Source organism: Acartia tonsa, chromosome 2, assembly GCF_053477335.1.
Source record: "Acartia tonsa isolate MP-2025a chromosome 2, ASM5347733v1, whole genome shotgun sequence".
In the NCBI taxonomy this organism is placed as follows: domain Eukaryota; kingdom Metazoa; phylum Arthropoda; class Copepoda; order Calanoida; family Acartiidae; genus Acartia; species Acartia tonsa.
In genome coordinates, this window is record NC_137261.1 from 5,175,758 (window position 1) to 5,191,688 (window position 15,931).

The 15,931-nt window shown below is 30.7% G+C and overlaps 1 protein-coding gene across 2 annotated transcripts in view; it reads right to left on the bottom strand.

Moving 5' to 3' along the window:
• Positions 1 to 2,051: 2,051 nt before the first annotated feature.
• LOC145334646 (rabphilin-3A-like) overlaps positions 2,052 to 15,931 on the bottom strand; it is a 64,781-nt gene continuing 50,901 nt past the window's right edge. For both annotated transcript variants that reach the window (XM_080180186.1, XM_080180194.1), the window contains 9 exons: positions 15,145 to 15,224; positions 14,445 to 14,519; positions 13,192 to 13,315; positions 11,692 to 11,804; positions 10,776 to 10,862; positions 6,689 to 6,753; positions 3,907 to 3,991; positions 2,980 to 3,073; positions 2,052 to 2,590 (listed from right to left, as the gene is read on the bottom strand). In XM_080180186.1, coding sequence (XP_080036312.1) covers positions 2,469 to 2,590; positions 2,980 to 3,073; positions 3,907 to 3,991; positions 6,689 to 6,753; positions 10,776 to 10,862; positions 11,692 to 11,804; positions 13,192 to 13,315; positions 14,445 to 14,519; positions 15,145 to 15,224 — 845 coding nt within the window. In that variant the 3' untranslated portion in view covers positions 2,052 to 2,468. The remainder of the gene's footprint in view (positions 2,591 to 2,979; positions 3,074 to 3,906; positions 3,992 to 6,688; positions 6,754 to 10,775; positions 10,863 to 11,691; positions 11,805 to 13,191; positions 13,316 to 14,444; positions 14,520 to 15,144; positions 15,225 to 15,931) is intronic.

Consider the following 15,931-nt stretch of genomic DNA (forward strand, 5'->3'; position numbering starts at 1 on the left):
TTAAGGCGAAATTCGTTAAAGGACTAAGGAAATCTTCTACAAAACCTAAAGAACCTAGGAAATCTTCTACAAAACCTAAAGAACCTAGGAAATCTTCTGCAAAACCTAAAGAACCTAGGAAATCTTCTACAAAACCTAAAGAACCTCGGAAATCTTCAGCAAAAAAAAAAAAAAAAAAAAAAATGGGGGGGGATTTTTTGTTTTTGGGGGGGTTGGGGGTGTCCCACCCCCCAAGAAAATAGCTTAAAACCACCACAGGACCAATAGAAATATACCCTGAAGAGTTGAATCCAATCGGTTCAGTGGTTACCGAGATCTTAAGGGACAGACAGACGGACAGACGGACAGACATCAAGCTACTTTGTATTATAGATATATATGTGTGTGTGTGTGCACTTTGTGTGTGTGTGCACTTTGTGTGTGTGTGCACTTTGTGTGTGTGTGTAGATTGTGTGTCTATCTGTGAGTCGAATATTTGTGTAAGATTCTGTGTGTAAAATTTACTAGGCTCAGATCCAGCCCAGAATTTCCATTCATACTTTTCTGGACTGCTATCACAAAACAGCTAAAAACCTGATTTTTTCCCCATTGATTTTAGGTTCAAATGGGGGCAAATGCAATGTTTTAGGAAACTTATGACCACACAATAAAATTAGGGAAGACAACCACCCTCAACCCATCCCTCATTTCTGGCTTGCACATCAATTGATAATATTTTTTCCTTCCTAAATAAATTTTTATGATATGTTTTATCTTTAACAATATTTGCTTAACTTGATTTGTAAATATAGTAACGTTGTTTTGTTAGAAGTTTCTTTCTTCATTGTGTGTCTTTGTATGTGAGAAGATTGTTTAGTGTGTGTAAAATAATGGAATAAAAGAAACTTGCAACTTTAAACAACAACAAAAAACTCCTTCTATTTGTTTGGTTTGGATAAAATTAAGGAAAACCCATGTTTATGTCTAGTTTAAATATTAAACTTTTTAACAACCAAAAGATGCTGTGAGTATTGGTGCAAAAAATATGACGTAACAAAAAAAATTAGCCAATGAGAGGCCGTTATTGACCAATGGTAAAATTTATAGTGGCCTCTCATTGGCTATTTTTTTTGTTACGTCATATTTTTTGCACCAATACTCACAGCATCCAACCAAAATAACAGTCTTTTTTATTTATGTTTTGGGACCAATGTATGTTGCTATGCTAGCTATTCTAGTATCTTAAATGGAAATGGAATAACATATTAGAAAACTCATGTTTTTCTACAAGCAAGTAAGGTTAATAGTAAGACCGATGGAAAACAGAATGGGACTAAAATATGGAACCTGTTATTGACAACCTTTATCATCATAATATCTGCTCTTCTATTTTTAGCAAATTTATGTTGAATTTATGCAATATTAGGTTTAAAAATAGGTTTTGCATTGCTCATGTTCCATTCCCTTTATTCGATCAGTATCAAATGCTTTGTTTAAATCAAAAATGCAATTGGTGTAAGTCAAAAATACAATTGGTGTTTGAAAAATCAATTTTGGGTACTAATAATCATTTTTCACTTTTCAAAAAACAAAAGCTTTGATGAAATAAAAATATATAACAAAATAAATTATCATATACAGACATATTTTTTAAAACAAAAAATGTAGATATAGATATTTTAAATTAAGTTAACTAATAATAAATAGCTATTTAAAACTAAAATTCATGAATATTAATGGATTTGCAAATTTTTCAACATCTATGATTTATTGGATATTTTAGTTATAATTCTTGTGAAATTTAGCTTTATCTAAAATTATTAAATATTAATGTCATTGAATATAAATTCTATTTTTGAATATTATAAATATGTATTAAATTATAAATTGAATTGAAGATAATAGTTACTATATTTTAATAATAATAAAAGATTTTGTTAACTACTTCAAATACTTAATTCAAAATATATTTGATAAATAATATTATCAAAATGAAAGAAAAAATTTTTAATGGTATGCATTTTCTGAGAAGCTAGTAAAAGTGGCTGACTCAGATTATGACATCAAAAAAAAATTAACCAATGAGAGGCCACTATAAATTTTACCATTGGTCAATTACAGTGTATGCTGGCCTCTCATTGGCTAATTTTTTTTGACGTCATAATCTGAGTCAGCCACTTTTACTAGCTTCATTTTCTGATTGTAAAATATTTAAAATTTTGTAAAAACAATCAGTAACAAATTTGTGTAAATATAATAATGTGTTAAAGTAAATTTTAGCTTGAAAGAATCAAAAATGGAAAAATTGTCGATATATCAAGTCAAATTTGATTAAAAAATAGAATTAGAAATTCTAACAAATAGTAGTTTAAATGTATTTGATTATCATAGAAATATGTATAATTAATAAATTGGTCACTCTGTTCAAAATTTGTCAAGAAAATTTGGTAGCCCTGCTTCAGTTATGGCGGGAACTTAAAAACAGCTGTTTACTCCAGGAAATTGGAGCAGAGAGTGTGTGTCTTTTTGTGAACTCTGTTGGGGTGTTTTATTACACTTGCCCAATGCTTCAATCTTTCTCCTTTAGAGCTCAAACCAAGCACTATTCCACCTAAAAAAAGAAACAACTTATAAAAATTTAATTCTTATACAAATGTGATGTAGTGAAGCTATTCTATAATTCACTTTGTCTGTCTGTCAGTAAGTTAGTCAGTTTATAACGATATTGGGGAATGTAATTCCTGGGCTGCTATTGAGATAGTAACCTAAAATTTTCGGTGAAGATTCCTATGACACATGCGCATCTATTCTATACATTTTTTTGTTTGTTTGTCTGTCGGCCATTATTTAAAAGATTAATACCTTTTAAAGATAAGTTTCGTGATTTTTTTGAGTTTATAAATACTCTCTCTCTCTTTTTAACTCTGATATGAGAACTAAACATCTGCTCTATGGCTCACTTTTCCCGTTTGTCTAAAGGTTATGTCATATCATATTCACCTAAATATTCCTCGTTGGCATCTTTTTCATGGCTCCAAACTGTGACAGTCAGGCTTTGCTTAGGAAGATCAGTAATATTCGTCAGGAATACAAACTATAATACAGATCAATTTTTATGCTGGTTTAGTCTGGTAAATATTGAAAAAGAGGAAAAAGAATGATTGTATTTTGTGGTAAAAACTGAACTAGACGTTGAGTAATGAAGTTTTAGAGCATGTACATTAACATTAGTTAATATTAGGGTATATAGTTATCCTACAGTCATACTTTTGTTTAAACGGCATATTATACAACGTGTCGTCTTAGCTTGCTGTCGAGGAGGTGTCGATTTCCAGTCTGAACCACACAGCATCCACAAGTACGTGAAAAAAAAACAAAAAAAACAAGGAGAATGAAAACCGGCGCCAAATATTCTCACATACACTGATAACTTCCAATTAAATTATTGGTATATTGCAAGAATGCTAGATTTCAAAATAGCTTATTCATATGTCCCTGTCAGGAGGCATTTAAGTAAAAGAATAGAGGGGGCATGAGCTATATATGAATAACTCTGTCCAAAGGGCGAACTCAGTCGCGATTTTGTATTTGAAATCAGCTAATATCGTCAGAAATATAAACAATCCCGAGTCCCTACAAAAGAACAGAATGCAATTTGCTTGGAGACGAGAAGAGTTTTTACCACATGGGCTTGGTAGTTTTTTTTTTATTATTCATCTATACTTATTTATTGAGGCGACAACAGCCAACAAATCGTGGACGTAATTCCAATTCTGACATATAAAGGTAAGTAACCGCCAGGGGCGTCCAAGCTTTTTTTATTTTTTTTTGGGGGGGGGGTAATTTTTTAAGGGGGGGTGGGTTAATCACCCCTTTACCCCCCCCCCCTTGGACGTCCTTGGTAGCAGCGCTACAATTATCATGTACCTGTTCATTGTACTCTGGATCACAAGTTTTCCATTTCATTGTTGTCTTACGCTTGTTCTCTTGCTGGGTCAATGGAAGAAGTACACTGAAATAGTTAGGATAGGTAAGTTTGAATTATTTCATAGATTAGATTGTTCTATTAATTTGTTAAAGGAAGCCTGCAAAAAATAACACGCTTTAACTGCTGAAAGACTGCCACAAGAAGACCCAATACCCCAAATTTAAAGCCTTCAGCTTCAATAACAAAAAAGTTCTAGGCATTTTAAAATAGCATTTTATGTACAATGGAATTTTTGAAAGATTTCCAATGCTCATAAAAGAAAAAACAATATTAATTTCCGTCGCCTAGACACAAAATTATAACCTTATCTTTGTCAGAAACTTAGATTGCCTGTAACCGATTACATTTTTACAATAAAAACACCACATTTCATAGTCAAAATCTATGAAAAAAATTCGATTTAAATTGCATTTTTAAACGAAAATCATAGTGGAAACAAAGGGGTAAACTAATACAAGCTTAGCTGTGATTGGTTGTTAAGCTGATTCAGCCTTCTGATTGGCTACAGTACATTCGGTACAACGCAAGTAAAACTTAATTTTTTTTAATGATTTTGACTATAAAAATGGGTATTTTTATTGTAAAAATATAATTAGTTACTGGAAACCTAAATTTATGACAAAAATAAGCTTATAATTTTGTTTCTAGGCCACGTAGTTTAATTTCAAAGTTTTCAACATGAGCATTGCAATTCTTTCAAAATTTTCATTGAACATAAAATGTCATTTTAAAATGCCTAGAACTTTTTTGTTATAGAAGCTGAAGGCTTCAAATTTGGGGTATTTGGTCTACTTGTGGCAGTCTTTCAGCAGTTAAAGCGTGGTATTTCTTGCAGGCTTCCTTTAATGTAAGAGGTACACTAAAATAGTTAGGTTAGGTTAGTATGAGAAATCTTATAGTTAGATTGTTCTATTAATTTGTTAATGTAAGAGGTACACCAAAATAGTTAGGTTAAGTTAGTATGATATATCTTATAGTTAGATTGTTCTATCATTTTGTTAATGTAAGAGGAACCATACATTTACTTGGACGTTGCACCATATTTTTGCATACTCTAATGAAATGATTAATGTAACGATAATATTAATTATTATCCACCCCTTTTACCCCAAATTTACCCTGTAATGATATCCATGTATACTGTATCCATTACAGAAATAGGTAAGTATGGAAAATTTTATTGTTTAACTATTGGCTTGTTAAGGCTAAACTCATTATCATGCACAGTTGGTACTTCCTGACAACTGTCAAGCAATCAAAGGGTTGCTTATCTGTATTTATTAATGTGAGAACCAAATAGACTACGAATATTTAATATTTTGAATGCTAGAATTAAGGAAAAACAGTTTTGAGTTGCAGCACAATTACAATGCATGATTCATTTATTCAGTGTTTATAAAAATAACAGTTTGAAGCTTATTTGTAATCCAGTAAGCACACAACACAGCAGCATTAAAAGATCAAAATATTTTTCATGTTATGTGGAAAATATCTATTTTTAAAAAGATTTTATATAATAAATTAAACAGCAAATAATATCATTTATTTTTCATTTCACGAACAAAAAGTACGTTTAAAAGGTAGGATAAAAAACAGAGGTGGATTCTTGGAAAACATTTGCCCCACTAAAAATTCTTTGCCTCACTAAAATCAGTGAGATTCGCTAAAAATTTAGAGGGAATAATTTTGCCACACTATGTTAGTAAGGCGGCGAGCCAAAAAAGTTTTTTTTAAGAATTCACCTCTGAAGTCAAAGAAATTTTTTTTTAAAGATTTGACCATACTTATAAATCTTATATTTAGTTAGGCTGAGGAGGAAAATTGTGATAATTTATCTGCTAAGCCTTGATAAAATAATGTATGTATATAAAGTATGTACATGCATCTTTCAGATATATTTAGTTTATATATTAGATCAGATTATACCACTGTAAAAAAATTACTTTGTAAACATTGTAATGCATCAAAAATTTATTCTGGCACATGACATTACAGTTTAGATTTTTATTCTTATTATGTAAATAATGATTGAAATAAGTTTATGTTTAAAAAAAAGAGATTGATATTTATGCATGGTTAGAAAGAAAATTTGCAAACTTATGCTTTTGAAATATTTGCTTTTCAAACTGGTTGTTATGTAATATCAAAGCAATGCTTTACATCATATCTTAAAACCTTTTTACATATCTAAAATTGCATTTTGATATGAAAAAAGCTTTTTTAAAAGTTTTATTCTCCCAAGAGTTTCAAGTTTTACTTGGTTTACTATGTGTAGTTTAATTATTTATAGGTCAAAATTTATTCTTGAGTAATGTACCAATTTAAATGTAGATTAGAAAAATTTGCCCAGAAAAAGCCAGAATTAAGTTATATTAAAATAATGGACTATTCTAATAAGTCGGGATACTCCGGCTTAAAGATATTAATTTATCCTACTTTTTCATAGGCTCTTTGAATAGCTTCTAGATAAGTATTTGTCTTTAGAATTTTGAATCTTTAGACTGATAAAGAAGTAAAAAATTGTTACCACCTGCAGGTCTTTTTACAATCTTTACCCAAAAAAGGGTGTGGGAAATTGCATTTTCTTAGAAAAAAAAGGGGGGAGGTGTTTTTAAAGGGAATTTAAAAAAAAGTTATATTTTACAGTTCAAGCCATAGGATGGACAGACAAGCTTTAACATAGTTATAAAGTAGCATAGCTACACTATAACAAATACTTACACTCTAACATATGGATTCACGGATTCATTTTGAGGAGAAAGTCCTTTACAACCGATAACACAAACCTAAACAAAATATGATCATAATTCGGCCCAATGAATTTGAAATACACAATATATTCATTAATATATCATGACCCGTCACTGCTGAAACATCTGAATCGTGTAATTGTACACTAAACAGCATTTGAGAAAAGAACCTGTTAACTACAATCAGGCAAACATACAGACCAGGTATATAATAGTCGAGCTTTTACTCTGTCTTTTTAACGGAATGACGCTTAACAACTTAGTTATATAGAACCTCCGCTACCATAAATATATAAATAAGATTTTATAATATTACATATGCATATGCAAGACGTTATAAATAACCAAATGATTCATATTACTGTAATATCATGATAAATAACTCATAATTAGCTTTTACTTTCTTGGGCAATAATATATTGTTTGTTTAAGATTTATAAATAGAAACATGAGTAATCTTTTTCGAATTTAGTTTGACTACTTAATAATTAGGGCATTCCGTACGTATGCCTCTTTTTAGTAGCGAAGCTACTCTATAATTCACTTTGTCCGTCCGTCCGTCCGTCAGTCAGTCCGTAACGCTATGGGGGAAATGGGATTTACTCAGCTCCTATAAAAGATAGAATGCTGAAATTTTTTGACAACATTCCCATCATTAAGGAGCACAATTGACTATAAAACATCATTGGCGTTCAGACCGATTTTTAGCAGGTTTTAGGCTGTTTTTATTTTTTTTCACATTTTTCTCCATATCTTCAGTGTTTATGGTCCGATTTTCAAAAATTTTTCAGTTATAGATATCAAAATTAAATTTCCCGTCTTTTAAAGAAAACAATCATGACGGCCAGACTGCCATTTTAGCAGGTTTTAGGCTGTTTTTTTTTATATATTTAACATTTTTCTCCATATCTTAAGTGTTTATAGTCCGATTTTCAAAATTTTTCAGTTATAGAATATAGATATCAAAATTAAATTTCCCGTTTTTTAAACAAAATAACCATGACGGCCAGACTGCCTTTTTGGCAGGTTTTAGGCTATTTTTATATATTTAACACTTTTTTCCATATCTTCAGTGTATATGGTCCGATTTTCCAAATTTTTAAGTTAAGGATTTAAAAATTAAATTTTTTGTCGTTTTAATAAAACAACCATGACGGCCAGACTGCCTTTTATCAGGTTTTTGGCTATTTTTATATGTTTTACATATTTTCCCATATCTTTGTTTATTTTGATGCAATTTTCAAACTTTTATGGGATATCAGTATCAAAATAATTTTTCCCATTGTTATGAGCATCTTTAATATAATTTACTTTGACCATCGTCATCATGCAAAATAAAACAAGGTTTCATGTCTATTTTATCCAATAAATCTATTCTTGATTTTAGTAAAAACCTTTTAAATCTACCTGTACGTATTCCCATCGACGATTTTTTGTGCTTCGCTACTTATGGATGTTGTCATCCTTGTTACTTTAACTACACATTAAAATGTATACAAATACACACATACACGCAAACTTACATTGAATAAAAGAGTTAATTAAAGACAGTTAGACTAAAAGAAAGTGTTTGATAACAACGTATTTTTTTATCATTTCATCAAATTAAAATATAAATTGAACTTTAAATGAATACTTTAAAAATATTATATTATAAATTATATGGAAAATATAATTTGGAATTATCAAACTTTTATTGAAATATCCTTTTTTAAAAAAAAACCTAAAACGTAATAGGAAGGAGAAAACAAGATAGAAAGATTTAACTCAAAGGATTATGGCATAACATAAGAAGTTTGGATGTATGTAAATCTGTCAATCAAGTCCTCGCCTTCGTAGGAAGCTTCATATATTTAGGCTTTAACCCTTTTTTTGGGGGGAGAAATCTCAAAACCACTTTTTAAAAAATTTGGCCCCTTGAGAATGCTTCTAAAATTTTGATATTTGATATTTTGAGTTGTCGTCAAGGGTATTGTACAGCCTACCCCCTTCCTCTGATATGTCTATTTAACATTGAAGGTCCTAGCCGCTAGTGCCTAAAACTAATCAAGAATTAGTATGGAAATACTACGCTACTGTAGAAGGAAAGATAAAGTTTTGTAAAAATTATTTATAAATGTAAATAGATTCAGTTGTGAGTTGAATCTAACATGATATGCATACATTGAGGGTAACATACAAAACAAACAAGGGTAAACATTATAAAAAGCAAAAATCGAGAAAAAATAGGTTTGACTCGTGAGAATAGTGGCATGCCTATAACTATAAAAATGTTAGGTTGAGAATGACAGACAGAGACCGTGCAATGAAAAGTATATTTTCTTTGTGTTGCAACCAACTTATATAGACAGATTATATATGCAAAAGATTTTTTTAAAAATTCTTGGCAACAAATATTCCGAGCTTTAGAAGAACCCCTATTCATAGTTATGTTGAAGTTTCATTTTAATATTTTTCATTTCTAGCATATTTAAACCATTTTTTAAAGGATCAGGAAAATGAAAACAGAGGACCTAAATTTTGTACTTAGAGTCTATATTTTATTACTAGCGGCTACGCCCCTAGAGGCCGCTAGTGGCACTTTCAATGTTTGTTTTTTTATTTCAAATATATAACTTGCGAGATAATTTCTATGTTGCGTTCAACTCTCTACGTGAAAATTTTTTCTCTCGATTTTTTTTGTAGATTTTTCTTGGGAGGGTGGTGGTGCCCTTCCCGTAAAACAGTTATTAACCTTCCCAGGACCTATGAGAAGCTACCCTGTTAACATACAAACACACAGACATCCTGTTACTATATTATATGGATAGTTGAGTGCTGTATTACTTCAACTTTTGGCGTAGAGCCAATTTTTGTCGTTTATTTTTAGATCTAAGCAATAGCTGGGGACAAAAACGTTGTTTAGTTCTGCTGATGAGTAAAAAAAAACAATAATAAAAAATCCAAGAATTAAAGAAGTATTAAAGAATAAACTCTGTTTGTCTGTCTGTACCGAAAGATCTTGCTAACCACTGAACCGACATTGTTCTCCTCATAAGTCCTGTGAAGGTTTATAATTATTTTGAGGGTTGGTAATACCAAGCTTCGAAGTGACATCCCAATTTGAAAAATTTATCCACCAACCTGCTTTAAAGTTATAGATAAAGAAAATAATGCAATTTTCAGAAGAAACTGGTTTATATTTGAATGGCAAAGAATATGAGTACAGTTGGGGGCAAAATAGTTTTATTGATATGAAACATCCCTAGTCTCTGCACCAGATTTTCCAATACAGCAGATAATTCATGAATATACTTGTACAATTTCTATTTAGAATAAAACCTTGATTATTTCTTAATTGGTCCTTTCAATAGTCTGTTTATATTCAATTAATTATATTAATACAATATACGTGTTTTGGATAGGTTATACAACTAAATTATATCCTCTAATGTATATTTTTATATTTTTTTTTTATCAACAGATACATTTATGTAAATAAATAATCTGTTATTTTTAATGGTATTAAAGTAAAAACACATCTTCTTTATTTTTTCTCTTTTAAATTCCTTACTGTTATCCTTAGAGAAATTCATTTTTAATTCTAATTTGAACTAGCGACTTTTGTAGCATTAAAAATATTTTTTTTAAATCTAGGTTTGAAAAATATAATAATCTTTAATCATATGGTTTTTACAAACAGAATAGGCACTCTTATAAGGCCTGATTTACATTTTACAGCATCATGAAGTTTTTTCCCCCAGCTATCTCGTACTCTTTGTTTTCTTTCATTGGGTTTAATCGAAGCAGGACAACTGCCATACTATGATTAGGTTTAGGTATTGTTGAGTCAGCTAGAAGAGTGATTTTGATGATAGACTTATATCCAAAGCATTCTTTGCCATCCTACGTGTTATCTCCTATTTTTTCAACAAAAAAAACTATAAATCCATCACAACAAGGAAAACTAACAGGAAAAATCACCATAAGATTTATAATCGCGTTCTATCATTCTATTAATTATTTTCTAGGTGAATGATAGCAGGCAACTATTTAATATACATCCGAATAATGTTTACCTTTAAAGTTCCATGCTGTGAATAGAAAGATATTGATAGCTCAATTCTACCACAATCATTTGGAACCACCACTCCATCTGAACCAGGCTAAAATATAGATAAATCATAAGCTGAAACTATCTGAACCAGGCTAAAATAGAAAGCTATTCTCAGCTGAAACTATCCAAACCAGGCTTAAATAAAAATTTACCTGCGGCTAGAGGCCTTTAGGGGCATTTTTATCAGGTTTCAATTCTAGTTTGGAAAAGAAAAAGTAATAGTTATTTCTCGCATCGTATTATAAACAGCTTATGATTGTACATTTTTATATTCGTAGAAAGCTGGATATAATACGATGCTAGACATAGTTTTTCCTATGGATGTGAACCGGTTCCTATCCACCGGATTCGAATGAATACGAGAAAAAATTATTTAATTTTTTTTTTTTTTTTTGGGGGGGGGCGTGGGGAGCTCATTTTTTAGAGGCAATTCTTCTGGGAGGGTGGAGGTACCCTTCATTAAATAAAGCTAATGAAGCTAGATAAAGGAAGAATCTATAGTGAGAGAGGGACCTAGATTATAGAGATATATTAAACTGGATATAATATTTTTAACAGAACTCGTTTAGGTAAGCATTTTGTGATCTAACTGAAGATAAGAAAATTATTTTCAGCTTCTTAACTGTCTTAACTGTGCTAACAATGCAATGGATGTAGAATGTGCGTGGATATTATGACAGTAGAAAAATTGTCGCCAATTAAGCTTGCTAACATGTAACACATGTAATGGTCAGTTCCTTTATCCAGTAGGAGTGGAGGTGTTGGTGTTAAAGGGGTAGAAGGGGAAAATCGTTTTTAGCCCACTTGGTGTTTCACTGCATTTAAGAACATGAAAATCTGGTATAAGATCCATTTGATAATACATGAATTGTTCTAACCTGGAAAACAGGTCTGTGTAAACAGACTTGGAATTGTTTCTGCATCTGAGGAAATATTTTGATAAGACCGACCCTGGCCTCCGCCAATAAATGATCTCCACAAATATCTTCATCTTCAAATAAAAATAAATGAAAAGGTTAAGGAAGGATTTAGCCAGGGAGGGAGTGGACATAAGACTGTAAATCATATTGTTAAACTTGTTCTCTTATTTGTTAGCTTAACAACTTTGGGTATAAATATCAAACTTTTATTCTTAGGTAATAAAAAGTTAATCACTGAAGATAAACATTAATTATTTGTTTCATTGTCTTATCTCTTAAGATATCTGGATTTACCCTATTTCTCTGGGTGGTAGAAAAGCAGGGGCGTCCAAGCTTTTTTTACCCCCCCCCCCAAAAAAAAAATCGTTTGGGGGGGGGGGTAATCACCCCATTACCCCCCCTCCCCTTGGACGTCTATGTAGAAAAGAGCCATACAGAATTTTTTTGTGTGTTAATTTCTTTCCAGACAATGAACAAGTACCTATGTTTCATATTATTTGTTACATCATTTATACACACAAACAAAATTATTACTAAATTTATTATATTTTTCAAGTACTTTTCTTTTCCACATGATTAGTTTGGTTCAAGAGGGAAAAATGGAAATATTGGAAGGATAAGATCAATTCAAAAACTTTGTTTTTGAATAATGAATATTTCATGTATTTTATGTTTTATATTCTATTCTTATTCTTGAGGGTAAAAGATAAAACTCATATTTTTAGTCTTGTTAAGTAATACATTAATGTACATATATTCATTCTAATGATTTTTATTAAAAAACCTTATTTGTAATTCTAATCTATAATTCCAAATAAAAATTTCATCTTAAACACTATTTGACTTTTTTGTTATTTTAATAATTTTCTAATAACTACTTTGTGCTTTCTGAATTTTGAACGTTAAACTTCAAATGCTTTTAAAAGTCTGACTTTATTCCAAGCAAGTTCGTAATAAGTGGCCAGACACTTGAATTCTTAAGGGATGTGACAAAGGACGATTGATTGATGTACATCTACAATGATATACAAGAATTACTCCTTATTCATATAAAATTACAATGATAGTAGCCAATCAAGATAAATAAAAAACGCCAAAGTTTAAAGTTAACGACTTAGAATATTTGTTTACATACATGGATTATTAATATAATTACAGTCCAATGTCTCATCCCTGACACATGCTTCTAATGGGATGCAATACATTAACGCCCACTAGGACATTAGGTTATATAACATACTAATAGACAACCAACCCTTTGATTGTACAATCCTTTCCTGGAAGCATGAAACTTTTAGTGTCATATGCCAGACATAGCAGCAGTAGCATTTTTAACGTATTTAGTATGACGCGGTATGGCAAGACCCGAACCAAACACCTAACTCACTGACATCAAGCAGGCATGTTATCAATTACATTTTGCGCTAATGCCGCGCAAGTTCCCGTAAAACTGGTTACCTAGAATATTGATTAACATGTGGAGGGTGGATAATTGATCCTTGGATATGTCAGGGAAATGGAGGAGACTTGTGTACTCGGGGTTCACGTTCTTATTCACTGTCCGAGTTCTCTGTTGGCTAACCTGAATACAGAGATAAGATACATTGCGTTTTTACTCAAAGTGCCTGGTCGAGCACATGTGCCTTATTTTGAAATATATTAAAAATGAGGAGAGTTATGTATTAGGCTAGGTAAGATTAGGTTATTTTGGGCACAAGTTAATCATGCAGGGTTAAGGCATCGCATGAGAGGCCTTCGAACGCTTTAGGTACAGAGAAAAAACTGCCTTCTTTTGTTTAATTTTATTGCACAAATAAAGGTTTTTTTTTGATTGCTTAGCACTTTGATGGAAATTTATTTAATTAGAAATATAATATATTTTAATCAAATAATTGTATATTTTAAAATCAAGAACGTAGACGTTCAATAGTTGAGAATTTATATAAAAAAATACCATCAATCTATTCAGTGAAGTTAAATAGGATATAACATATTTCTAACCAAATTGTACATGAAATTTTATATTAAGAAAAAAGTAAAATTCATTTATTTCGATTAAATATTATATATACATACTATATTTTCTTTAAATTGAAGAACACAGTAATAGTGTCTGACTGATTATGACGTAACAAAAAAAAATTAGCCAATGAGAGGCCGTTATTGACCAATGGTAAAATTTATAGTGGCCTCTCATTGGCTAATTTTTTTTGTTATGTCATAATCAGTCAGACACTATTACTGTGTTCTAAATTGAAATATGATTAAAACTAAACGTACAAAAAGTACTTTTACGTTTTTGGTACAAAACTAAAATTCTTTTTACTTAATAAATCTTCAAATTGAAATTATTTGAATATTTTTACTTAAATCTATATAATTTGAAATATGATACAATATTGAATTATTTAAAAATTTGTCATTTATAAAGTTTAATTATACAAAATTAAGAGAGTCATGTAATATAAAATTTTGAAATAAAATTATCAGATCTCGGCAGCCACAGCCACTACCACCTTTAGCCTTGTCGAATGGCTTTCAAAAATAATAAAAAATACAAAAGCCGCTCAACTAAAAAACTGAAACCACCCCATATCAAATTTGAATTAAAATATGAATAAAGTCAGTTGGTTAGTCTGTTTCATGATAGGCAATGAATAGAGTCAGTTGGTTGGTCTGTTTTATGATAGGTAATGCACCCATTGCTTTACCTTAGGTTGTGAAGGAACAAGAGTAATTTTACAGTAGGAATCACAAAGGCCGTTCATGTCAAGTCCTTTCAAACCCTGAAAAAATATTGGTTATCTCCGTAGGTGTGAAGCGAAGGATCTCGTTAACTGCTGAACCGATATGATTATGCATTACAGTGGAACCTCTTATTGATCCAGGGAAGGTTTATGACTAATTTGGGAAAGGATAACTCCACCGTCTCAAGAAAAATCGCCCTTAAAATCCTCCCCTGAAAAAATTCTTTGTCTAATGTAACTAAAATTGAAAGTGAAGGGTCGAATACTTGTCATATACGTTTCGGGAAAGAAAAAGGGAAGGGGGGAAGAAAATCTCTTCAAAAGAGATGGGAGAAAAGGGAAGAGATTTTCTTTCCCCCCTTCCCTTTTTATATGACGTCACAGGAATCGTCTTGCTCAAAACTGAACAGTTTGGGGTTTGTCTTTTTCTTGAAGAATGAGACATATCCCTTCCGGAAAAAAGTTGCTCCCCCCCCCCTGACAAAACTGTTAGGGATATTAAGATTCGAGAAAATGAAATGCATTTATCTTTGTACTCCAATTTATCTCCTATCCCCACATAAGGACTAATCCCGTATACAAAAAGACCATTGAGAACCAACTATTTTGATTAGTTATCGTTAAAAATCTTAAAGAAGAAACATTATAATTATTACATAATTACCTTTGCCCTGAGGATATTGACTAGGAGAAGACTGTTAGTTTCATCATATATCAGGGCAAACTCCAAAGTACCTGCACTTCCTAATATTAGAAATAAAATATGCAATAACCAAAACCAATATATTATCCTATACAATAATTAAAGTTTATTTTGTCGGAAGCCAAAAATGTTTTAGAAAAATAAGTCCGATTTTCTGGTTTCTCAATACAGCTTCAAATAAATTGGAGCTAAAAGAGCAAGGAAGAGAGCGAAAAGATAGATTCAACGTGAAACAGTATGAAACTCAAGAAAAAGTAGATTTGTTAGTAATATTAAGAGAGAAAGCAAAATAAAGAAAATTTCGAATTTAGAAATAAAAAATGATAAAGATTACTTGTTACATTAGAGAAATTTAAAATATAAATGGCGTAAGAGCTTTAAATTTAGAGTTTTAATATCAAAATGCAACATAAAAGTTTATATAAATTTTTAATAAAGAATCTATTTAATCCAAGAAAGTTAATTCGTCATCCAAGTTTTGATAGAAAAGAGCATCATACTTATAAAATGTATTAAGAAAGATGTTCCTACAAAAATTTAATGAAAAATTAAAGATATTTTCTTATTTTTTCATGAAAAGGAATGATTTACATTCAGAATATAATGGAATCAGCTTCCCATTATGGCTTCGAAACCGGTTAATATCCGGTGGATTAGATCCGGTTCTCAGCCATGCTAAAAAACCCTGTATAGCATCGAATTACATACAATTTTCCACGAATAATGAAATAAAATCTTAAAATTAATA